Source organism: Pelodiscus sinensis, chromosome 25, assembly GCF_049634645.1.
Source record: "Pelodiscus sinensis isolate JC-2024 chromosome 25, ASM4963464v1, whole genome shotgun sequence".
NCBI classification, from domain to species: domain Eukaryota; kingdom Metazoa; phylum Chordata; order Testudines; family Trionychidae; genus Pelodiscus; species Pelodiscus sinensis.
The window spans coordinates 17,399,239-17,416,550 of NC_134735.1; the positions used below are offsets into that span (position 1 = coordinate 17,399,239).

At 43.9% G+C, this 17,312-nt stretch overlaps 1 protein-coding gene across 5 annotated transcripts in view; it reads left to right on the forward strand.

Annotated features, from left to right (window-relative positions):
• The first annotated feature begins 20 nt into the window (after window positions 1–20).
• The window catches only part of ZCCHC17 (zinc finger CCHC-type containing 17), a 29,285-nt gene continuing 11,993 nt past the window's right edge, over window positions 21–17,312 (forward strand). For 2 of the 5 annotated variants that reach the window (XM_075908885.1, XM_075908889.1), the window contains exons 1-6: window positions 189–271; window positions 2,558–2,737; window positions 4,901–4,958; window positions 7,065–7,165; window positions 12,770–12,861; window positions 15,153–15,253. In XM_075908885.1, coding sequence (XP_075765000.1) covers window positions 2,672–2,737; window positions 4,901–4,958; window positions 7,065–7,165; window positions 12,770–12,861; window positions 15,153–15,253 — 418 coding nt within the window. In that variant the 5' untranslated portion in view covers window positions 189–271; window positions 2,558–2,671. The other 3 variants (XM_075908888.1, XM_075908886.1, XM_006127823.4) reach the window with 3 other exon arrangements.

Genomic DNA, 17,312 nt, shown 5'->3' on the forward strand with positions numbered 1-17,312 from the left:
GCAGCGCTAGGCCTCGCTCCGCCCGCGCCCGGCCCCCATTGGGCCGCGATGCCGCGCTCTGATTGGCTGCGAACGCCAAGCGTGCTGATTGGGCAGCGCTGGCCATGCTGGCTAGGGGATTCGCCGGAGAGTTCTAGCATCGGGCGCGCCCATTGGCTCCGTAAGTACCCCGCGCGAGTATGCCGTGCCGTGATTGGCGGGCGCAAGCTTCCTCAGCTCGAAGGGACCGGGGTGCAGGTGGGATGACGGCGGCCGCGGCGCCCTTGAGCGGGTGAGGGGGCGGCGCGGCCTCAGCCCCTTCCCCTTCCCGCGCTCGGCAGGCCCCGCTCGCGGTCCGGGCTCGCTGCTTCTGCCCGCGGGAGCCGCTGAGCGTCGCGTCCAGGCGCAGGCCGGGCCCTTTGCGCGCCCGCTGGCGTCAGGCCTGTGTCCCGGCGCGAGCGGGTTCCAACCGCCCGGGGCAGCGGCGGGAGAGCCGGCCGGGAGCCCGGTGGCCCCTCGCAGAGCGGGGCGGGGAGCCTAGAGCGGCCCCCCCCGGCCCCTCCCACGGGTACACAACCTGCCCCCCCCCCCCCCGGCTCTGGTGCGCGAGGGGGATGTGGGGAGCCCAGCAGTGAGGGGTTGTTGGGTTTGGGGCCGCTCATCTCTGTGCGGCTCCCGACTGACTCTTTCCTGTGGGTCCGTGGCCGCCACCCCCCCCCCAAAGTTCCACACTCCTGTTAGAGTCACCGATTTATTTTGGCGTAACCTCTCCTGAGTAAAAACCACTTGGTCAGCTGCGTGGAGTCTACAAGGGGCCACAGGACTCTTCATTTTCCCAAATACAGACTAGGGTTACTGACTGTGTTTAAAGTTACAGGCTAACGCAGCTACCCCTCTGAGGCCATCGGCTACCCCTGTGAAATAGGAATGAAGTGTCTGTGAGGCTGAATTCTGAGAATAGGGCAAAATTGGCTAGTTATTATCCAGAGCCAGTTTATAGTCACGTGTTCATATTTTGCTGTATCTGCCTAGGTACTTGAATACTTAGTGTTTTTGAGGTACTCTTCTGACATACCCTACTGCAGAAAGCTCTTTGAAATATATCATAGCACCCTTTTATCCAGGGAGAAACTGAGGCATAAAGTTTAGTAACTTGCTCATAATTGTACTGAAAGTTATTGGGAACTGTATCATTGAAGAACTCGGATTGTCTGTTTCCTCAACTTGTTCTCTATCCACTTGATTACACTGCCATAACGTATAGTGTGAGCACAAGACACTATGGACACATCTACACAAAAGTCGAATTAAGCCACGCAGCTTCAGCTATGTCAATTGTGTAGCTGAAGTTGAAATTAGGGATGTTAAATATTGATTAACTGATTGAATAGTTGATGGGATTTAATTGATAAGGACTAGTGCACATTCCACCTTTGAAATGTACAAGAGCACCAGTGGGGGCTCTTGGGCATTGTAAAGAGGAAGCATCTCATGGAGCCTAAGGTCAGTGGGGGACTCGGAGTCCACCCCAGGCTCTATGCAGCATTTCAGTCTCTGAAATCCACAAGAGCCCCTACTGGAACTCTTGAACATTTAAAAAAGAAAGCACTACTGCTGCTGTGCCCCGCCCCATCCCATGGAGCTGGAGCTGGGGGGAACTGACTTTTAAGCTGGCTCCCCCCAGCGCCCTTCCTCTTCAACCCTTTGTTGCCTCTTTGTGATAGCGGCAGCGAGGGGAGAGGGAGAGGGAGGAGGAGTGACTAGTTGACTAATGTGTTGACTATCCGATAAGCTTTTGCTTATCAGGTAGTCAGTCGCTTACATCCCTAGTCAAAATAGCTTAATTCGTCTCTTGGCGCTGTCTACACAGCAGGTAGACGAAGGAAGAACTCTCTTCTTTTGACTTCCTTTACTCCTTGGCTGTGTCTACACTGGCACCCTTTTCCGTAAAAGGGATGCTAATGAGACACTTCGGAGTTGCAAATGCCACAGGGGATTTAAATATCCCCCACGGCATTTGCATGAACATGGCTGCCGCTTTTTTCCGGCTCGGGGTTTTGCTGGAGAAAAGCGCCAGTCTAGACAGGATCTTGCGGAAAAGGGTTTATTTTCCGCAAGATCCCGTCTAGACTGGCGCTTTTCTCCGGCAAAACCCCGAGCCGGAAAAAAGCGGCAACCATGTTCATGCAAATGCCATGGGGGATATTTAAATCCCCTGCGGCATTTGCAATTCCAAAGAGTCTCATTAGCATCCCCTTTACGGAAAAGGGTGCCAGTGTAGACACAGCCCTTGTGAAATGAGGGTTACAGGAGTCAGAGTGAGAAGTCTTCCAGCTCGCTATTATTTCGAAATAATGTCTTGCTGTGTAGAAGCGTATTTGGTTATTTCAAAATAACATCACTTATTCTGAAATAACACATCTGTGTAGACTTACCCTATGGTATCAGATATTTAGAAATTAGTGAGAGTGAAAGCAGTGCAGATAAAAACCATCCCTGAAAAGTTTTCCCAGAGTTTATTTCTTTTATCACTAATGAAGATATTTCTTTCAATAAATGGTGTCTTTCTTTATTTCAGCTACGAATAGGGTTGCTCCACAGCAATAAATGGGACATCTAATACATGGAAACAAAGTAAGCTATAAAGGTTGGGAAAGAATTGTGGAATGCATACTCTTAGAAAACTTCCCAAATGAAGTCTGTGAGACCTGAGGCAATGGAGACTTTACCTGAACTCTATGATGTCTTCCAAGGAGAGGTATGTGTGGTGTTGCTTAGGGTCACAAAAGAAGCGTGGGAGACATGAATGGTGCAAGATACTGAGAGATAATAGAGAGCCTTTCATTTTTAAATCTTCAGTTCAGAATCAACCCTAGATACAGGCAGTAAAACTAAGTGACCAATGTAAAATGAGCTTGTGTTGTGTACTCTGGTTCATAGAGAGCAAATGTCCACATCACAAAACCCACTACTGTCACAGCTGTCTCACACTGACCTCCTGTTGGCATTCTCGGTAGAGCGTTTAAAGAATATGTAGGTTAGAGAGAGAGAAACGGAAATGAGACCCGAGGGCCATCAAAAGGGGCAGTGCCAGAGTGATGGGTTTTTTTAAAGCCATTCTCGTGATCTTGGCTTCTGGGCTCATTATTTTTGTTCACTCCTTTATGCTAGAGTTGATGCGCATTGACAGGGAGGTAAAGTCGACTTCAGTCTCTAGTGCTGCTGCCTTCTACTGGCAATCTCAGATTAAAAATGTAATACGCTTTTTTGTAAATACTAATGTTTTGAGAACCGGCTGAGACTTTTATTGCAGGTGTTATTTCATTAGATGTCTTAAAAATAAAACCACTTCAAAATAGTCACATTGCTAATGTCATTCTGAAAAGCAATATCTACTAATTTTGAGAAGATTAGCTAAGAATGTGTGTTCATAAACATGCTAGTCCACTCTTAGGATGGGAAAAGCTGTCTGCAGAAAATTCATGCTGATAATTTCTCTCAGCCAAGTCTAATTTTCGACCCAAGTGTAGGGGAATCTGAAAGACTTATTGCTTTAATTTTCACATTGTGTTGAGCTTGGGGATAAAGCTTTCCTTCTGCCTCATGCTGTGAGATACAAAAGACTTTGGCTCTTAAAGTAGGAAGCTGTTTTGAATAGCTGCTATCAAGATAATTTGTTGCTCAGTCTGGCACAACTTGAAGTTCTGAATTTCAATATTTTAGGTTCACTCCATGCTTGAACTTAGCATAAAAATCCGCAGTGCCCTTAGTTCCTTTCTTGTAATTAAAAAGGGAAGTGATATTCTGTTATCGTCTAAAGAGCCTTACGTAGTATGTTTAACTTCAAGAATGGGAGAGGACAAAGACTAGAATTAGAGATATCACGGGACTGGCAATGAGCTAAAGAGCCTCTCAAATTTCAATTGGTTCAAATCCAGCCTTAGGCCCTGATTCCAAAATAATGCTCTACACGGGTGGATCCATGCAGCACCTAATCAACTTCAGTGAAGTTCTGTGCAAACTCACTTGTCTATTTGCGTAAGTGTGGCAAAATTATTAGGGAGGGCAAGTTTTACCATCAGATGTTTGTTATAATTATGTGAAACTAGTTGGTGGGTCTCAGTCTAGATACTAGTGGACCAGTATCTATTTCAAAACCACCACTGCCACGGTTGGCACTGACCCATCTTCTAGTGGGCAGTCTCATTAGAGAGGCCTACGATTACAGGAAACCCCCACGTTACGATTGCCCGAGTTGCAACCCCCCGCACTTACAACCATTTTTGTAAGTGTGGAAGGGGCTGAAACCCCCTGACTTACGTCCTTAGCCCGCATTTACGACCGTGCACGGCGCCTATTGTAAATGTGGGTTCGAGTTACGACGCCTCTGACTTGTGACGCTTCCCCAGGAACTGATCGCATCGAATTTGGGGGTTGCCTGTAATCTGAGCATGGAGGGAAGGGTTAACTCCACCTTAGTGCTAGGATGAGGTCCTTCAGAGACATGCTGGTTTGCAGATTTGGGGATGTTTTTCTTGCCTGTCCAATGTCTGTTCCACAGAGGCTGTAAGTTCAGCATTAAATGTATTCAGATGGTAAAATGTTAACTCCTGCTGCTAAATATAGCAAATAGACGCTCTTTGAAAAATACCATTTTTCAAGATTTGTCTGTACTCTTGCAGGGCAGGAAATAATAATCCTGTGCTTTTGTTTGTGTGTGTGATGGAACAATAATTGTTATGTAGCGCCTTAGGTCAAAAGCTGGTGACATGAAGCAGACTCAGGAGGCAAATTAGAAACAGCTGAAACCAAAAAAGTGCACGGAAAGAATATGGGTTGAAGGGAATGAAAAAATAAGACAGAAAATGGGTGTAATGTACAAGTTTTTCTTTGTCAATGGAAATATTGATTTTCTTTGCAGGTTGCTGCTGTAACAGAATATGGGGCATTTATAAAAATTCCAGGCTGCAGGAAACAAGGTTTGTTTCTCAGACTAAATTTTCAGACTGGGTTTCATACTGATTTGCTTAAATCATACAATCTAACCCTTGTGGAAGTTCTTGGCATTTTCTTAGAAAAGTCTGCAACATGAGTCTACAGTTCACTTTTACCCAGTTGATTAAATCCAATTTCCCAGTGTGGGGTTTGGTTTCTTACTTAGATCTTGAATGTCCCATTTATGCCACGTAAGAATTCCAGATATGGTAATAGGGCTATATAAATGCTTGCATTAATACTGAACATACTCATATAACACTTTTTCTGTAAATGAAAATAAATACATTTCCAGGTGATTGTAAGACACTAGACTGGACTGCAGCAATTCCCTTCAAATTCAGGTTCTGACATGTTTAACTTCTGTTACGGATGGGAATTCATAGATGGAAGGAAAATCATAATGGCAAATCATTGACTTGCACTAAGTCCAAGCTTTCCTGGTTATTTTTCAGATTGTTCCCATTAGTTGTGCGAAAGATTTGTATTAACAGGTGAATGCAAGGGAAATTAGAATTTTGCAGGAAATCCTGCCAAATGCACAAGGTACACCAACTGAAAAAGTATTCAATATCTTTTTCTCCAGTTTCTGAGTTGCAGTGGTACTAAGGCACTATGGGTTCAGTAGTTAATCTTGGTTATAAAGTCTCATGGCAAATGTTTAGTCTGTGCTAAATAACATCCCGTTTGGTTTCCCTTAAGTGCGTTAGGTCCACAGGATTGGCAGGAATGAACACTTGTTTGTGCCTGTTTAAATTAGCATCCTAACAAACAGTGAAAGTGTTATTTCTGTGAGTTGCTTTCTTATTAACAACACTCTAAGATCCATAATTTGCAGCATCCCATTTTTCCCTTCCCACAGAAGTGATTCACGTTCAGAATTAATTAACACTGGGTTTCATATAGTAGGTATCTAATTCGGCAGTTTTTGTGGATATCTGCAGTTCACTGAAGTCCTTAGAGAGTTTTGACCCAGTCTCACAGTAAGCTCCATATGGCTGCAAGACTCCGATCTGCACAGAACTTCTTGTTTTACCAAAACCTTAGTTTTGCAAGCAGCTTGGTGTGCACAAAGACTTGCAGGATCAAACTCTGTGGGGTACATTATACCAGTTCTGTGATTAGCTGTCAGGTTCTCGTTAGGGATGTAAGCAACTAGTCCACTATTTCCTCGACTTTATTGCTCCCCCCCCACTTGTTGCCTTAAAAGCCGGTTCCCCCAGCACCATCTCTACGGGGGCAGGGGAGTAGCGGGGACTGGGCACAAGCCGAGAATCCGTTGATTCCCGACTTGCGCTCACTCCCAGATGCTGTGACTCTGCTTTTTAAATGTATTAAGAGCCTTCCAGCTTTTAATACATTTAAAAATCAGAAGCACAGTGAAGGGGACCCAGCGTGAACTGGGAATCTGCTGTCCCAACTCATGATGGATCCACCCCGCTGCACGCCGGCCTTTTAAATGTATTAAGAGCCTGCATGCTCTTAATATGTTTAAAAATCAGAAACTCAGCAGGGGAGACCCAGTGCAAGCCGGAAATCAGCTGTCCCATCTTGCGCTGGGTCCCTCTGCTGCACTTCACCTTTTTAAATCTATTTAGAGCCTGCCTGCTATTAATGCATTTAAAAGGCAGAGCTGTAGCGGGGTTAGTTCCCGGGAACGCTAACCCCACTGTGGGTTCCCCTGCTTATTGACTAATCAATGGAAAATCCCTCAACTAGTCGATTAGTTGATTAAAATATATTTAACATCCCTAGTCCTCATTTTTCAAGAGCTGATTCATTATGAGATTTGAGCAGATTTTGGTGGGTTTAGGTGTCTGCATTTGATGTAATGAGGTTTTAAAAAACCTTCTCATTTTTATTCTGCATGAAATGGTGATTGAAGAACCCAGCTATTTAATTTCATCTGAAGAAGTGGGTTTTGCCTATAAAGCTCATGATATCATCTACTTGTTTGTTAGTCTGTAAGGTGCTATTGGTTGGTTTTTTTAAGTTACTTCACCTGACATTCTGATTTCCTTGAGGATAGAATGTTATCTTCAACTATGACCAATTTATTTTATTTTTTTTCCTCCCATAAAAACCTCTAGGCCTTGTCCATAAAAGCCACATGTCAGCCTGCCGAGTGGACAAACCATCTGAGATGGTAGATGTTGGAGACAAAGTATGGGTGAAGCTTATTGGAAGAGAGGTAAAATTGTTTCTGGTGTAAAAAGCACTGTGTAAATGAAGAAAAAATTTGCAACTACTGCAAGCTAATGCTTTTCATGTTAAAAGAAGCTTAGTGTTTCAATCACTTTGTCTGGTGCAGGCCTGGGCAAATTACGTCCCGGGGGCCAGATCCACCCAGGGAAGCCACTTGTCTTGCCCCACCTGGACGCCACTCATAAACGTGGCTGTGGGGCTGGTTTCCTTTAAAAACTGTGAGCCCAGAGGGGAAGGGCAAAGCTTTAGGAGCTGCTGCCACCCCCAGCACAATTCCATTGGCCAGAAACTGACCAGTGGGAGCTGCCTGTTTCAATAACATGCAGCCATGAAGCACAAGGGGCTCCTGAGCACATGGCTGCAGCCTGTGCAGGGGGTGGGGCAGGCAGGGAGGCTGATTCAGGAACTGCTGCTGGCTGGTAAGTCTCCCAGCAGAGCCTACCTCTGGCACCCCAACCCCTCCCTTCCCCAACCTTTTTCCCCCACTCCTGTCCCCTACTCCACATACTCAAATCCTCTGCCCCCCTCCTATACTCCAATTCCTTGCCCAAGCTCACAATCCAACCCCCTCCAGTCTAGTCCAGTGCCCCAGGTTTCAACTTTCTCCTTCACCCAAACTCCCTCCCTTTCTCCTTCACGCAAGCTCCCTTCTGCACCCATCCTCCATCCCAGACCCTGCACATTCTCCATGAATATCATGGAAGAGTGCAGACCTCGATCACTTTCCAAATTCTTGGAGCTGCCCCCCATCAAAAATTATTGCCCATCCCGGTCTAGTGCATGATGCTGATGTTGTAAATGCAAGCTAGTCATGTTCCTTCCCACACGAGGACTTGAGGACCAATGCCTAGGCATCTGATTTGCATGGACTTGAAAGATCACGTGGCATTCTTCGTAAAAGTAGGAATGCATCTGTGATCAAATGTAGTTTTGCTTCCCCCCTGCACAGTTGTTCATCCCACTGTTTGTGGGTTAGCTTCTCACTCGGTAGGTAACTGCATGACTTAGAATATAGAATCCTAGGCTGGAAGAGACCTCAGGAGGTCATCAAGTCCAGCCCCCTGCCCAAAGCAGGACCAATCCCAACTAAATCATCCCATCCAGGGCTTTGTCAAGCCGAGACTTAAAAACCTCTAGGGATGGAGATTCCACCCCCTCCCTAGGGAACCCATCCCAGTGCTTCACCACCGTCCTAGTGAAATAGTTTTTCCTAATATCCAACCTAGATCTCCCCCACTGCAACTTTAGACCATTGCTCCTTGTTCTGCTGTCCCTCACCACTGAGAACAGCCTCTCTCCATCCTCTTTGGAACCTCCCTTCAGGAAGTTGAAGGCTGCTCTCAAATCCCCCCTCACTCTTCTCTTCTGCAGACTAAACAGACCCAACTCCCTCAGCCTCTCCTTGTAGGTCATGTACTCCAGCCCCCTAATCACTTTGGTTGCCCTCCACTGGACCCTCTCCAATGCGTCCACATCCTTTGTGTGGTGGGGGGCCCAGAACTGAACACAATACTCCAGATGTGGCCTCACCAGTGCCGAATAAACAGGAATAATCACTTCTCTAGATCTGCTGGAAATGTTCCTCCTAATGCACCTTAATATGCTATTGGCCCTCTTGGCTACATGGGTACACTGTTGACTCATATCCAGCTTCTCATCCACTGTAAACCTCAGGTCCTTTTCTGCTGAACTAAATCATAGAACCATAGAGCTGGAAGAGACCTTAGAAGGTCATCAAGTCCAGCCCCCTGCTCTAGGCAGGACCAATCCCAACTAAATCAACCCAGCTAGGGCTTTGTCAAGCCGAGACTTAAACACCTCTAGGGATGGAGACTCCACTACTTCCCTAGGTAACCCATTCCAGTGCTTCACCACTCTCCTAGTGAAATAGTTTTTCCTAATATCCAACCTGGACCTCTCCCACCACAACTTGAGACCATTGCTCCTTGTTCTGCCATCTGTCACTACTGAGAACAGCCTCTCTCCAGCCTCTTTGGAACCTCCCTTCAGAAAGTTGAAGGCTGCTATCAAATCCCCCCTCACTCTTCGCTTCTGCAGACTAAACAGACCCAGCTCCCTCAGCCTCTCCTCGTAGGTCATATGCTCCAGCTCCCTAATCATTTTGGTTGCTTTCCACTGGACCCTCTCCAGTGCGTCCACATCCTTTTTGTAGTGGGGGGGCCCCAGAACTGAACACATTACTCCAGATGTGGCCTCCCCAGAGCCGAATAAAGGGGAATAATCACTTCTCTGGATCTGCTGGCAATGCTCCTCTTAATGCAACCTAATATGCCATTAGCCTTCTTGGCTACAAGGACACACTGTTGACTCATATACAGCTTCTCATCCACTGTAACCCCCAGGTCCTTTTCTGCAGAATTACTACTTAGCTATTCAGTCCCCAGCCTGTAACAATGCTTGGGATTCTTCCGTCCCAAGTGCAGGACTCTACACTTGTCCTTGTTGAACCTCATCAGATTTCTTGTGGCCCAGTTCTCCAATTTGTCTAAGTCACTCTGGACCCTATCTCTCCCCTTAAGTGTATCTACTTCTCTCCCTAGCTTAGTGTCATCTGCAGACTTGCTGAGGGTGCAATCCATCCCCTCATCCAGGTCATTAATAAAGATATTGAACAAAACCGGTTCTAGAACTGATCCTTGGGGCACTTTGCTAAAAACCAACCACCAACCTGGCATCAAACTGTTGATCACTACCCGCTGGGCCCGGCCTTCTAGCCAGTTTTCTATTCATCTTACCGTCCATTTATCCAATCCACATTCCCTTAACTTGCTGGCAAGAATATTGTGGGAGACCGTATCAAAAGCTTTGCTATTTAAGTCAACATATATCACATCCACTGACTTCCCCATGTCCACAGAGCCAGTTACCTCATCATAGAAGCTAATCAGATTGGTCAGGCATGACTTGCCCTTAGTGAATCCATGTTTACTATTCCTGATCACTTTCTCTTCTTCCAAGTGCTTCAAAATGGTTTCCTTGAGGATCCCTTCCATGATTTTTCCAGGGTCTTCTGTGGTGGTTATATAGCATGTGAAGTACTTTAGAATTCATTGGAAGTTAAGGTGCTATATAAATGTAAACTCACGATTGGAAATGACTCTAAGCCCATTCTTAGCAAAAGCAGAGACATTTCTTAATTCTATTTAAGGGAATGATTTTCCTTTGAAAGGATACTGCTAAAATATTTATTTTTATTTTGCAAGTCTTTAAAAAGAGCTTTGGGACTTGTGTCAGTCTTCTCTTCTTTGTGGTATCTAAAGAAGGTCTGGTGAAATTCATGTTTGTTTAAAAAATCCATTTAAATTTAAATATACTCAAAATTAAATTTGAAATTGGTGGATACCTAAATTTATAAATATTAAAATCACTTAGAAAAAGTTAAGCAGCCTGTGTTTGCAGCTGAGTTTTAAAGAAAGTCAGACCAGTTGGTGTATGTTACTGGCCAGGCTCTTGAAACCAGATTAAATATTAAACCAGCTTTTGAAAGCAGTAGCATTTGTTGCAGGTGTAGGGAGAATTATTTTGTTTTCATTTAAGTTTGTTCTGCTAGTTCAGTTCAATGACTAGTTCATTCAAAGATAAGAAGCCAGTTGACACTTGCAAAGGCAGCAAACTTGTTTTCCCATTCCAATTTATGAATGTGAGATTGAAATGTATTCTAAATTTTAGAAGTGAGCAGAAACTATTAAATTGATCAATTACAGAAAATATTTGCTTAATAAATCACAAGTTTTCAGTGTAAAATATGTCAGTTTCTGGCACATTCAAATAGAGCTTGAGACAAGTCATAAGAAAAAATTAGTCAGCATACTAATTTTAGTATCTGTTGTTTGATATCATACTGAGAGACTAGCAGAATGTAAAGATTATCATATGAGATTACACCATGTTTTTCCCCAAACACAGAACAGAAATGTTTATTGAATGCTTTTACCTTGTCTGCATTATTTTTAATACTTCTACCATTTCCATCTAGCAATGAACCAGTATCATAATCAGTACTAGTGTAATGGGGTTGGCACTCACGTCACATAAACGCCACCGTTTGGCCAAGTGTGGCTTCCTGCACTGCCTCAGCTTTAAAAAGACTTGTGGCTATGCATCCCTCTGGCCAAGTTATACAGCCTTGTGTGCAGTCACAACCCCTTCCGGGGTACACCTCTAACAGAGGCCCAGACTGGTACCCTCTGTAGCGTCTCTCTCCAACTGTTTCCCCACTCAGTAGAAGAGTGGTGCCTCCAGGGCTTCTCCTCCTGGAGACAGTGTCCGAAACAGCTCCTCACTCTCAGCTGTCCTTGGTTCCGCCAGCCAGCTCCCTTGACCTTCTCCCTGCCAAGTCTGACTGAGCTGCTTCTAGTCCTGCAACTTCTTTTATAGTCCCTCCTGGCTCCTGGTTGACTGGTTCCTCCACAGCCACTCTAGCCTCCTGGAATACTTCCCTATGGCTCTCTTGGCCATAAGGCCTAGCCCCATTACAACCAGCGATGACTGTCTGTGTGAGGTCTAGGTGCACCTTTAATCTCCCCATCCCTGCTTGGCCTTCCTGGAGTACACCCATATAAGACTTCAAGGTCACAGCCATCACTTATCTTTGATGGATGTGCCTTTCCTTAGAGTCAAGGGTTTAGGACTCTAAATGGTGCAGTTCATTGGCACCACAGCAGCAGATCTGATGAGAAGTGAAGACCTGTTCTTGCTATATATGCAGAACTTTTAGCCATTTAAAGTAGAAAAAGTCCTCTTTTGGGGAAAAATTGTGGGAGTGTCTATACTTGCCAATCACTTTTTGCAGAGAAACTTAGAAGTTTCACTGCAAAAAGAAAACTACCCTCCACGAAAGATGGACAGCTATTACTGATGATGCTTTTGCTGATGAGCAAGTGAAGACCTGTTCTTGCTGTAGGTACAGAACTTTTAGCCTCTGCAGGAGATCTGCTGCAGCCAGCACCTTTGCTGCTTTGTTGCTGAATATACAGACATCCACCCCTCACCTGTATAGTCCTGGGAACTTGGAATCTCTATCATTAGAAATATTTAAGAGCAGGTTAGATAGATGTTGATCAGGGATGATCTAGACGGTGCTTGATCTTGCCAAGAGGGCAGGAGACTGGACTTGACGACCTCTCGAGGTCCCTCTAGTTCTAGTGTTCTATGATAAACCAGCCATGAGCCTGCCTAGGACCAGAAAGAAATTTTCTTAGTGATCAGGTTATTCCACAATTGTCTTTTTGGAGTTTCTTGTATAGCCCCTCCCCACAAAATATTTGGTCCTGGCCACTATTAAATACCAGATACCGTGTAGATGGGCCTATGATCTGATGTGGTAATTTTTATGATCTTATTTTGAGACAATTATTTTTAAGTAATCTACTCTGATCCATTAACTAGAACACTGGTATGTAAATAAAACTGAAATAAACTTGTCAAAATTCAAATACTTTGTATGCTTGACTTTAGAGCATTCATTTCTGTGCTAATTGACAGCTTTACTTGTTCTTTGTGGGCTTCCCTGTAGATAGTGGAAATTAACCAGGTTCTGCTATTATCCCTCAATGTCCGTCTCTTACAGATGAAAGATGACAAGTTGAAGCTGTCTCTTTCCATGAAGGTCGTCAACCAAGGAACAGGAAAGGACCTTGATCCAAATAATGTTGCCCTTGAGTAGGTAAATCTGCTCTGTTGGGTGCAGCAAACCAGCCTGGGGACTATTGCTTCCTTTTGTTGTGCCCTCCCATTACAGTAACTGTCTCAGTCCTCCCAGGAAGGAGGCAGTAGCTCCCTCCTAGCCCATTAGTGCTGCTCTGAAGTGAATGTAGGGGTTACTGGAGAATAATCTTAAAATGTTCCCTCTGCAGCACTGTCCGCAAAGGACTGCATTTGAATATCAAATTTTAGCATGCTAACAAAACCTGCTGTTCATAATGACTTATCCACGGAGATCTTTCTCTGCTGAGGGTGTATTTATTTCCTTTAAGCTTATAGCCCCACAAAATTATCCAAATCCCTAACATACCAGGCGCAAAATCTCATTGCCTGCCTTTTATTGCGATGCCATTTATTATCCCAGGCACATGTTTGTGTACATTATGTATATGTGTAACTATATATTCGTGTTAAGCAAGGCAGCTAAGAGTTAGATATCAGTGTAATAGACTTATACTTTGGCTGTATGTGTGTCTGTATTCTGTGAATCTGACTCTCAGATGAGTCCTCTTGTACCAAGAAACAAATTAGGGAACAAGCTGTCAGCCGACGGTCAGGGCAGTGTGTGCGTGTGTGTTACACCCAAGTCTTCAACTGCTGAGACACAAAGTCTCGTTGCAGCGGGCAGCCTAGGAGGCTGGAGGGTGCCCCGAAAAATAGTTTAACGTCCGTGACTTTACTACTAGGACCGAGGTCCCATCGCAGAGGGTAGCCAAACAGGCTAACAGACGCCCCAGTGTGTACAGGAAGAGCTTATTACACTTCAGATTTTAGCTGCTAGAATTCATAATTCCTTCGCAGCGGGCAGCCCAGGAAAGGCTGAGAAGTACCCCAGTGAACCCTGTCACCTGGGAGTGACACAGATCCAAACGCTCAAGCTCTTCCTATAACTGTCCCTTTATGACTGGCTGAAGTTCTTTTGTTTGTGTTCGGTTAGGGTACAGCAGCACGGGTTCAAGTCAGAAGCTTGACACTCACTGCCTTATTTATAGGAGAAAGAAAGAGAAAAGAAATAAAGAAACTTGGTTCAGTGTGTGTGTGTGTGTATATATATATATATATATATATATATATATATATATATTATAAGTGAATGAGGGCACCCCACTTGTTCCCAAAGTTTATAGCTAAATCACCTTACCAAAGGTGATTTACAATAGAAATGAAGCAGTTTGACTTTAAGAAAACTATAATAAAGTAACTAACTTACAACAGAGAGACAATTAGAGTGTACACATAAAGAAAACACATTGCAGGTACAATTCTCACCCCTGCGTTCCAGACTTGGCGTGGCCAGCGTCTTTCTCTCAATCCCTCGGGAAGAAGTAGGGCGAGGTTGGGCGTCCCACGGACTTCGGGAGACAATCAATACCTGCCAGCAGGTGTAGGTGATTGGAGCTCAGATTGGGCGGGCAACTCAACCCTCTTTGTACCCCTTGGGTCACATGGGCTTCTTCCTGGTCTCAAGTGGCCAATTAGGAAAAATGGCTTTGAATGCCAAGTTTCCCACGAAGGGTGCAAAGCATAATTCACACCTGGGAAGATGCAGACAATGGGCACCTCTGGTATGTGATGGGCGAAGATTCCTCTCCCGAGACAGTGCAGGCGTGTCAATTACTGATACTAGCCATCACGGCGACGGGAGGCCTCCCAGTCGTCAGCTAGCCCATTTACTGTCTGGTTTCTGTTTATGGTAGAGTCAGGGACAGGCACCACACCTGCGTTCCCAGGGACACAAGCGTAATACGCTGTTTGTGGCTTCCCCCAGTAAGTAGTCAGCTGGATTCTGCAACTTAGTTACTTTCCATGCCTAATTATGGACAGTAATAGAAATGTAGCCGTGTTAGTCTGGTGTAGCTGAAGCAAAATGCAGGACTATGTAGCACTTTAAAGACTAACAAGATGGTTTATTAGATGATGAGCTTTCGTGGGCCAGACCCACTTCCTCAGATCAAATAGTAGAAGAAAATAGTCACAACCATATATATACAGACACACACATATATATGGTTGTGACTATTTTCTTCCACTATTTGATCTGAGGAAGTGGGTCTGGCCCACGAAAGCTCATCATCTAATAAACCATCTTGTTAGTCTTTAAAGTGCTACATAGTCCTGTATTTTGCTTTAACTATGGACTTAGAAGTAGGCAGCCATGTTTGAAAACTTTGGTCTGAGCTTCCAAGTAAATGCATAGGATTAGAGATGATGCGGGTTGGAAGAGTAAAGTAGTTCTTTTCTTTCCACAGTCAGGATGAGCGGAAGAAACGTTCATTCAGAGACTACACTAGTCAGAAGATTACTCTGGAAGCTGTGTTAAACACTGTCTGCAAGAAATGTGGTTGCAAAGGTACATTTGTGCTGTTTCCATTCTTATTCCATTTTTTGTCTTGACCTACATTATGGATGTATCCGTAGTGACTCTGCAGTTTGGGCTGTTGATATCTTCATTTAAAACATGCTACACATTTCTGTTTTTCACTGAAAGGATTTAATCTAGGTCTCCAGGCATAATGCACCTAACTCTTCAGAGGGCAACTGGGTTTTCTGACTAAGGCGAGGGAAATAGTTAGAAATGCTCATTCTTAGAGATTTGGTTCTTACAGTCACGCTCTTTTTAACTTCATATAGCTAAAGAACAAGTTCCTACAGATTCCAAACTTTTATCTTGCACGTTAATTACACTTCATAGCAAGGATACTGTTCTAATTTTACACTTATAGAGAAAATTATTTCCTTAATTCATCCTAACTCCTTTCTGCTTCAAGAAATCCCGGTGGAACTACTTAGTTTCATCAGCTACTAGGAATTGGATGCATACTTATGAGTAGTTCTGTGTTAGAATCGCTACCCAAACACTCAGGCAAGTTTGAAATTATAGTATTCGATTTTTTTATTGGTAAATGTTGAGTTCACCAAAAACAGAGATCAACACACAATGGTAATTAAACTTCTAGATAGGGAAAGAAATTAAAATATGGCATGAAAATGAGTGAAGTAGTGAGCCCCAAAAAACTAACTGGCATCAAGACTCAGTATGATAAGTTTATGGAGGGGATGGTAGAGCCCTGCATGGATACAAATGTCTACCTGTGGATAGGGATGTTAAATAGTTAAATAGTTGTCAAAATTAATATTAGATTCTCTCAAGCCTATATATGAAGGTTGTAAGTGAATCTCAGCTTAACTGGCTTCTTAACTTAACTTTTATTGATGGCTCACATACATAAGCAACTTTTGTCCTAATTAAACATTTTGCCTGCGGAATTTGTACCATGCCCTACTTGTTCTTGTATATTACATAGCGTAACCAGTAGACGAAGGCTACGCTGGACTTTTAAACTGTTAAGAAAGCTTAATAAGCACAAATTTAAAAGCAGTTTCTGCTGATGCTAAATATAGTTAGCTCTCCAGTATAGACTGATTTGTCTGTTTAATCCCTTTTAAGTGACCTGTGTTCTATACAGTACCTGGGGGTTGGTTAATCAGTGTAGATTAAATCAGTTGAACATTAAAGGAAACAAATGCTGTAATGGAAGAGTCTCACTTCTGCATCTAGTAATAATAAAAAACAAACTTCAAACACAGTTTTAAGTGTCTGAAATACAATAAAACAAATGAGAAACTGCCATCTTTAGCCTTACAAGGCAGATCAGGACTGACATCTGGTCCCAGTTTCCAAGTATTTTAAAGTGCAGAACCCAAAGATTAATTACAGTTAATGTAAATTAATCAAAGCATATTTTAAAAATCATTCTCAAATATTTAATATTAATCTCTTGGCCCAGTTATCTCAGTGCTTTTCAGAGATGGATGAGCATTGTTATTCCCATTTTACAAATGAGGAAACCGAATCAAAGAATACTAGCACTGGAAGGGCCCTCAAGAAGTCATCAAGTCCAGTCCGCTGCCCTCACGGCAGGACCAAGCACCCTGATAAATGTTTATCTAACCTGCTCTTAAATATCTCTGCTAATGGAGATTCTACAATCGCCCTAGGCAACTTATTCCAGTGTTTAACAACCCTGACAGCTAAGTAGTTTTTCCTAATGTCCAACTTAAACCTCCCTTGCTGCAATTTAAGCCCATTGCTTCTTGTCCTGTCCTCAGAGGTCAAGGAGAAAATGTTTTCTCCCTCCTCCTTGTAACACCCTTTTAGATACTTGAAAACTGCTATCATGTCCTCTCTGTCTTTTCTCCTCTCTAAACTAAACAAGCCCAGTTCTTTGTCTTCCCTCATAGGTCATGTTTTCTAGACCTTTCGTCATTCTTGTTGCTTTTCTCTGGGTCTTGTAATGTGGGTCCCAGAACTGGAGACAATGCTCCAGCTGAGGCCTAATCAGTGCAGAATAGAGTGGAAGAAGTGTCTTGCTCACAACACTCTGTTAATGCATCCCAGAATGATGTTT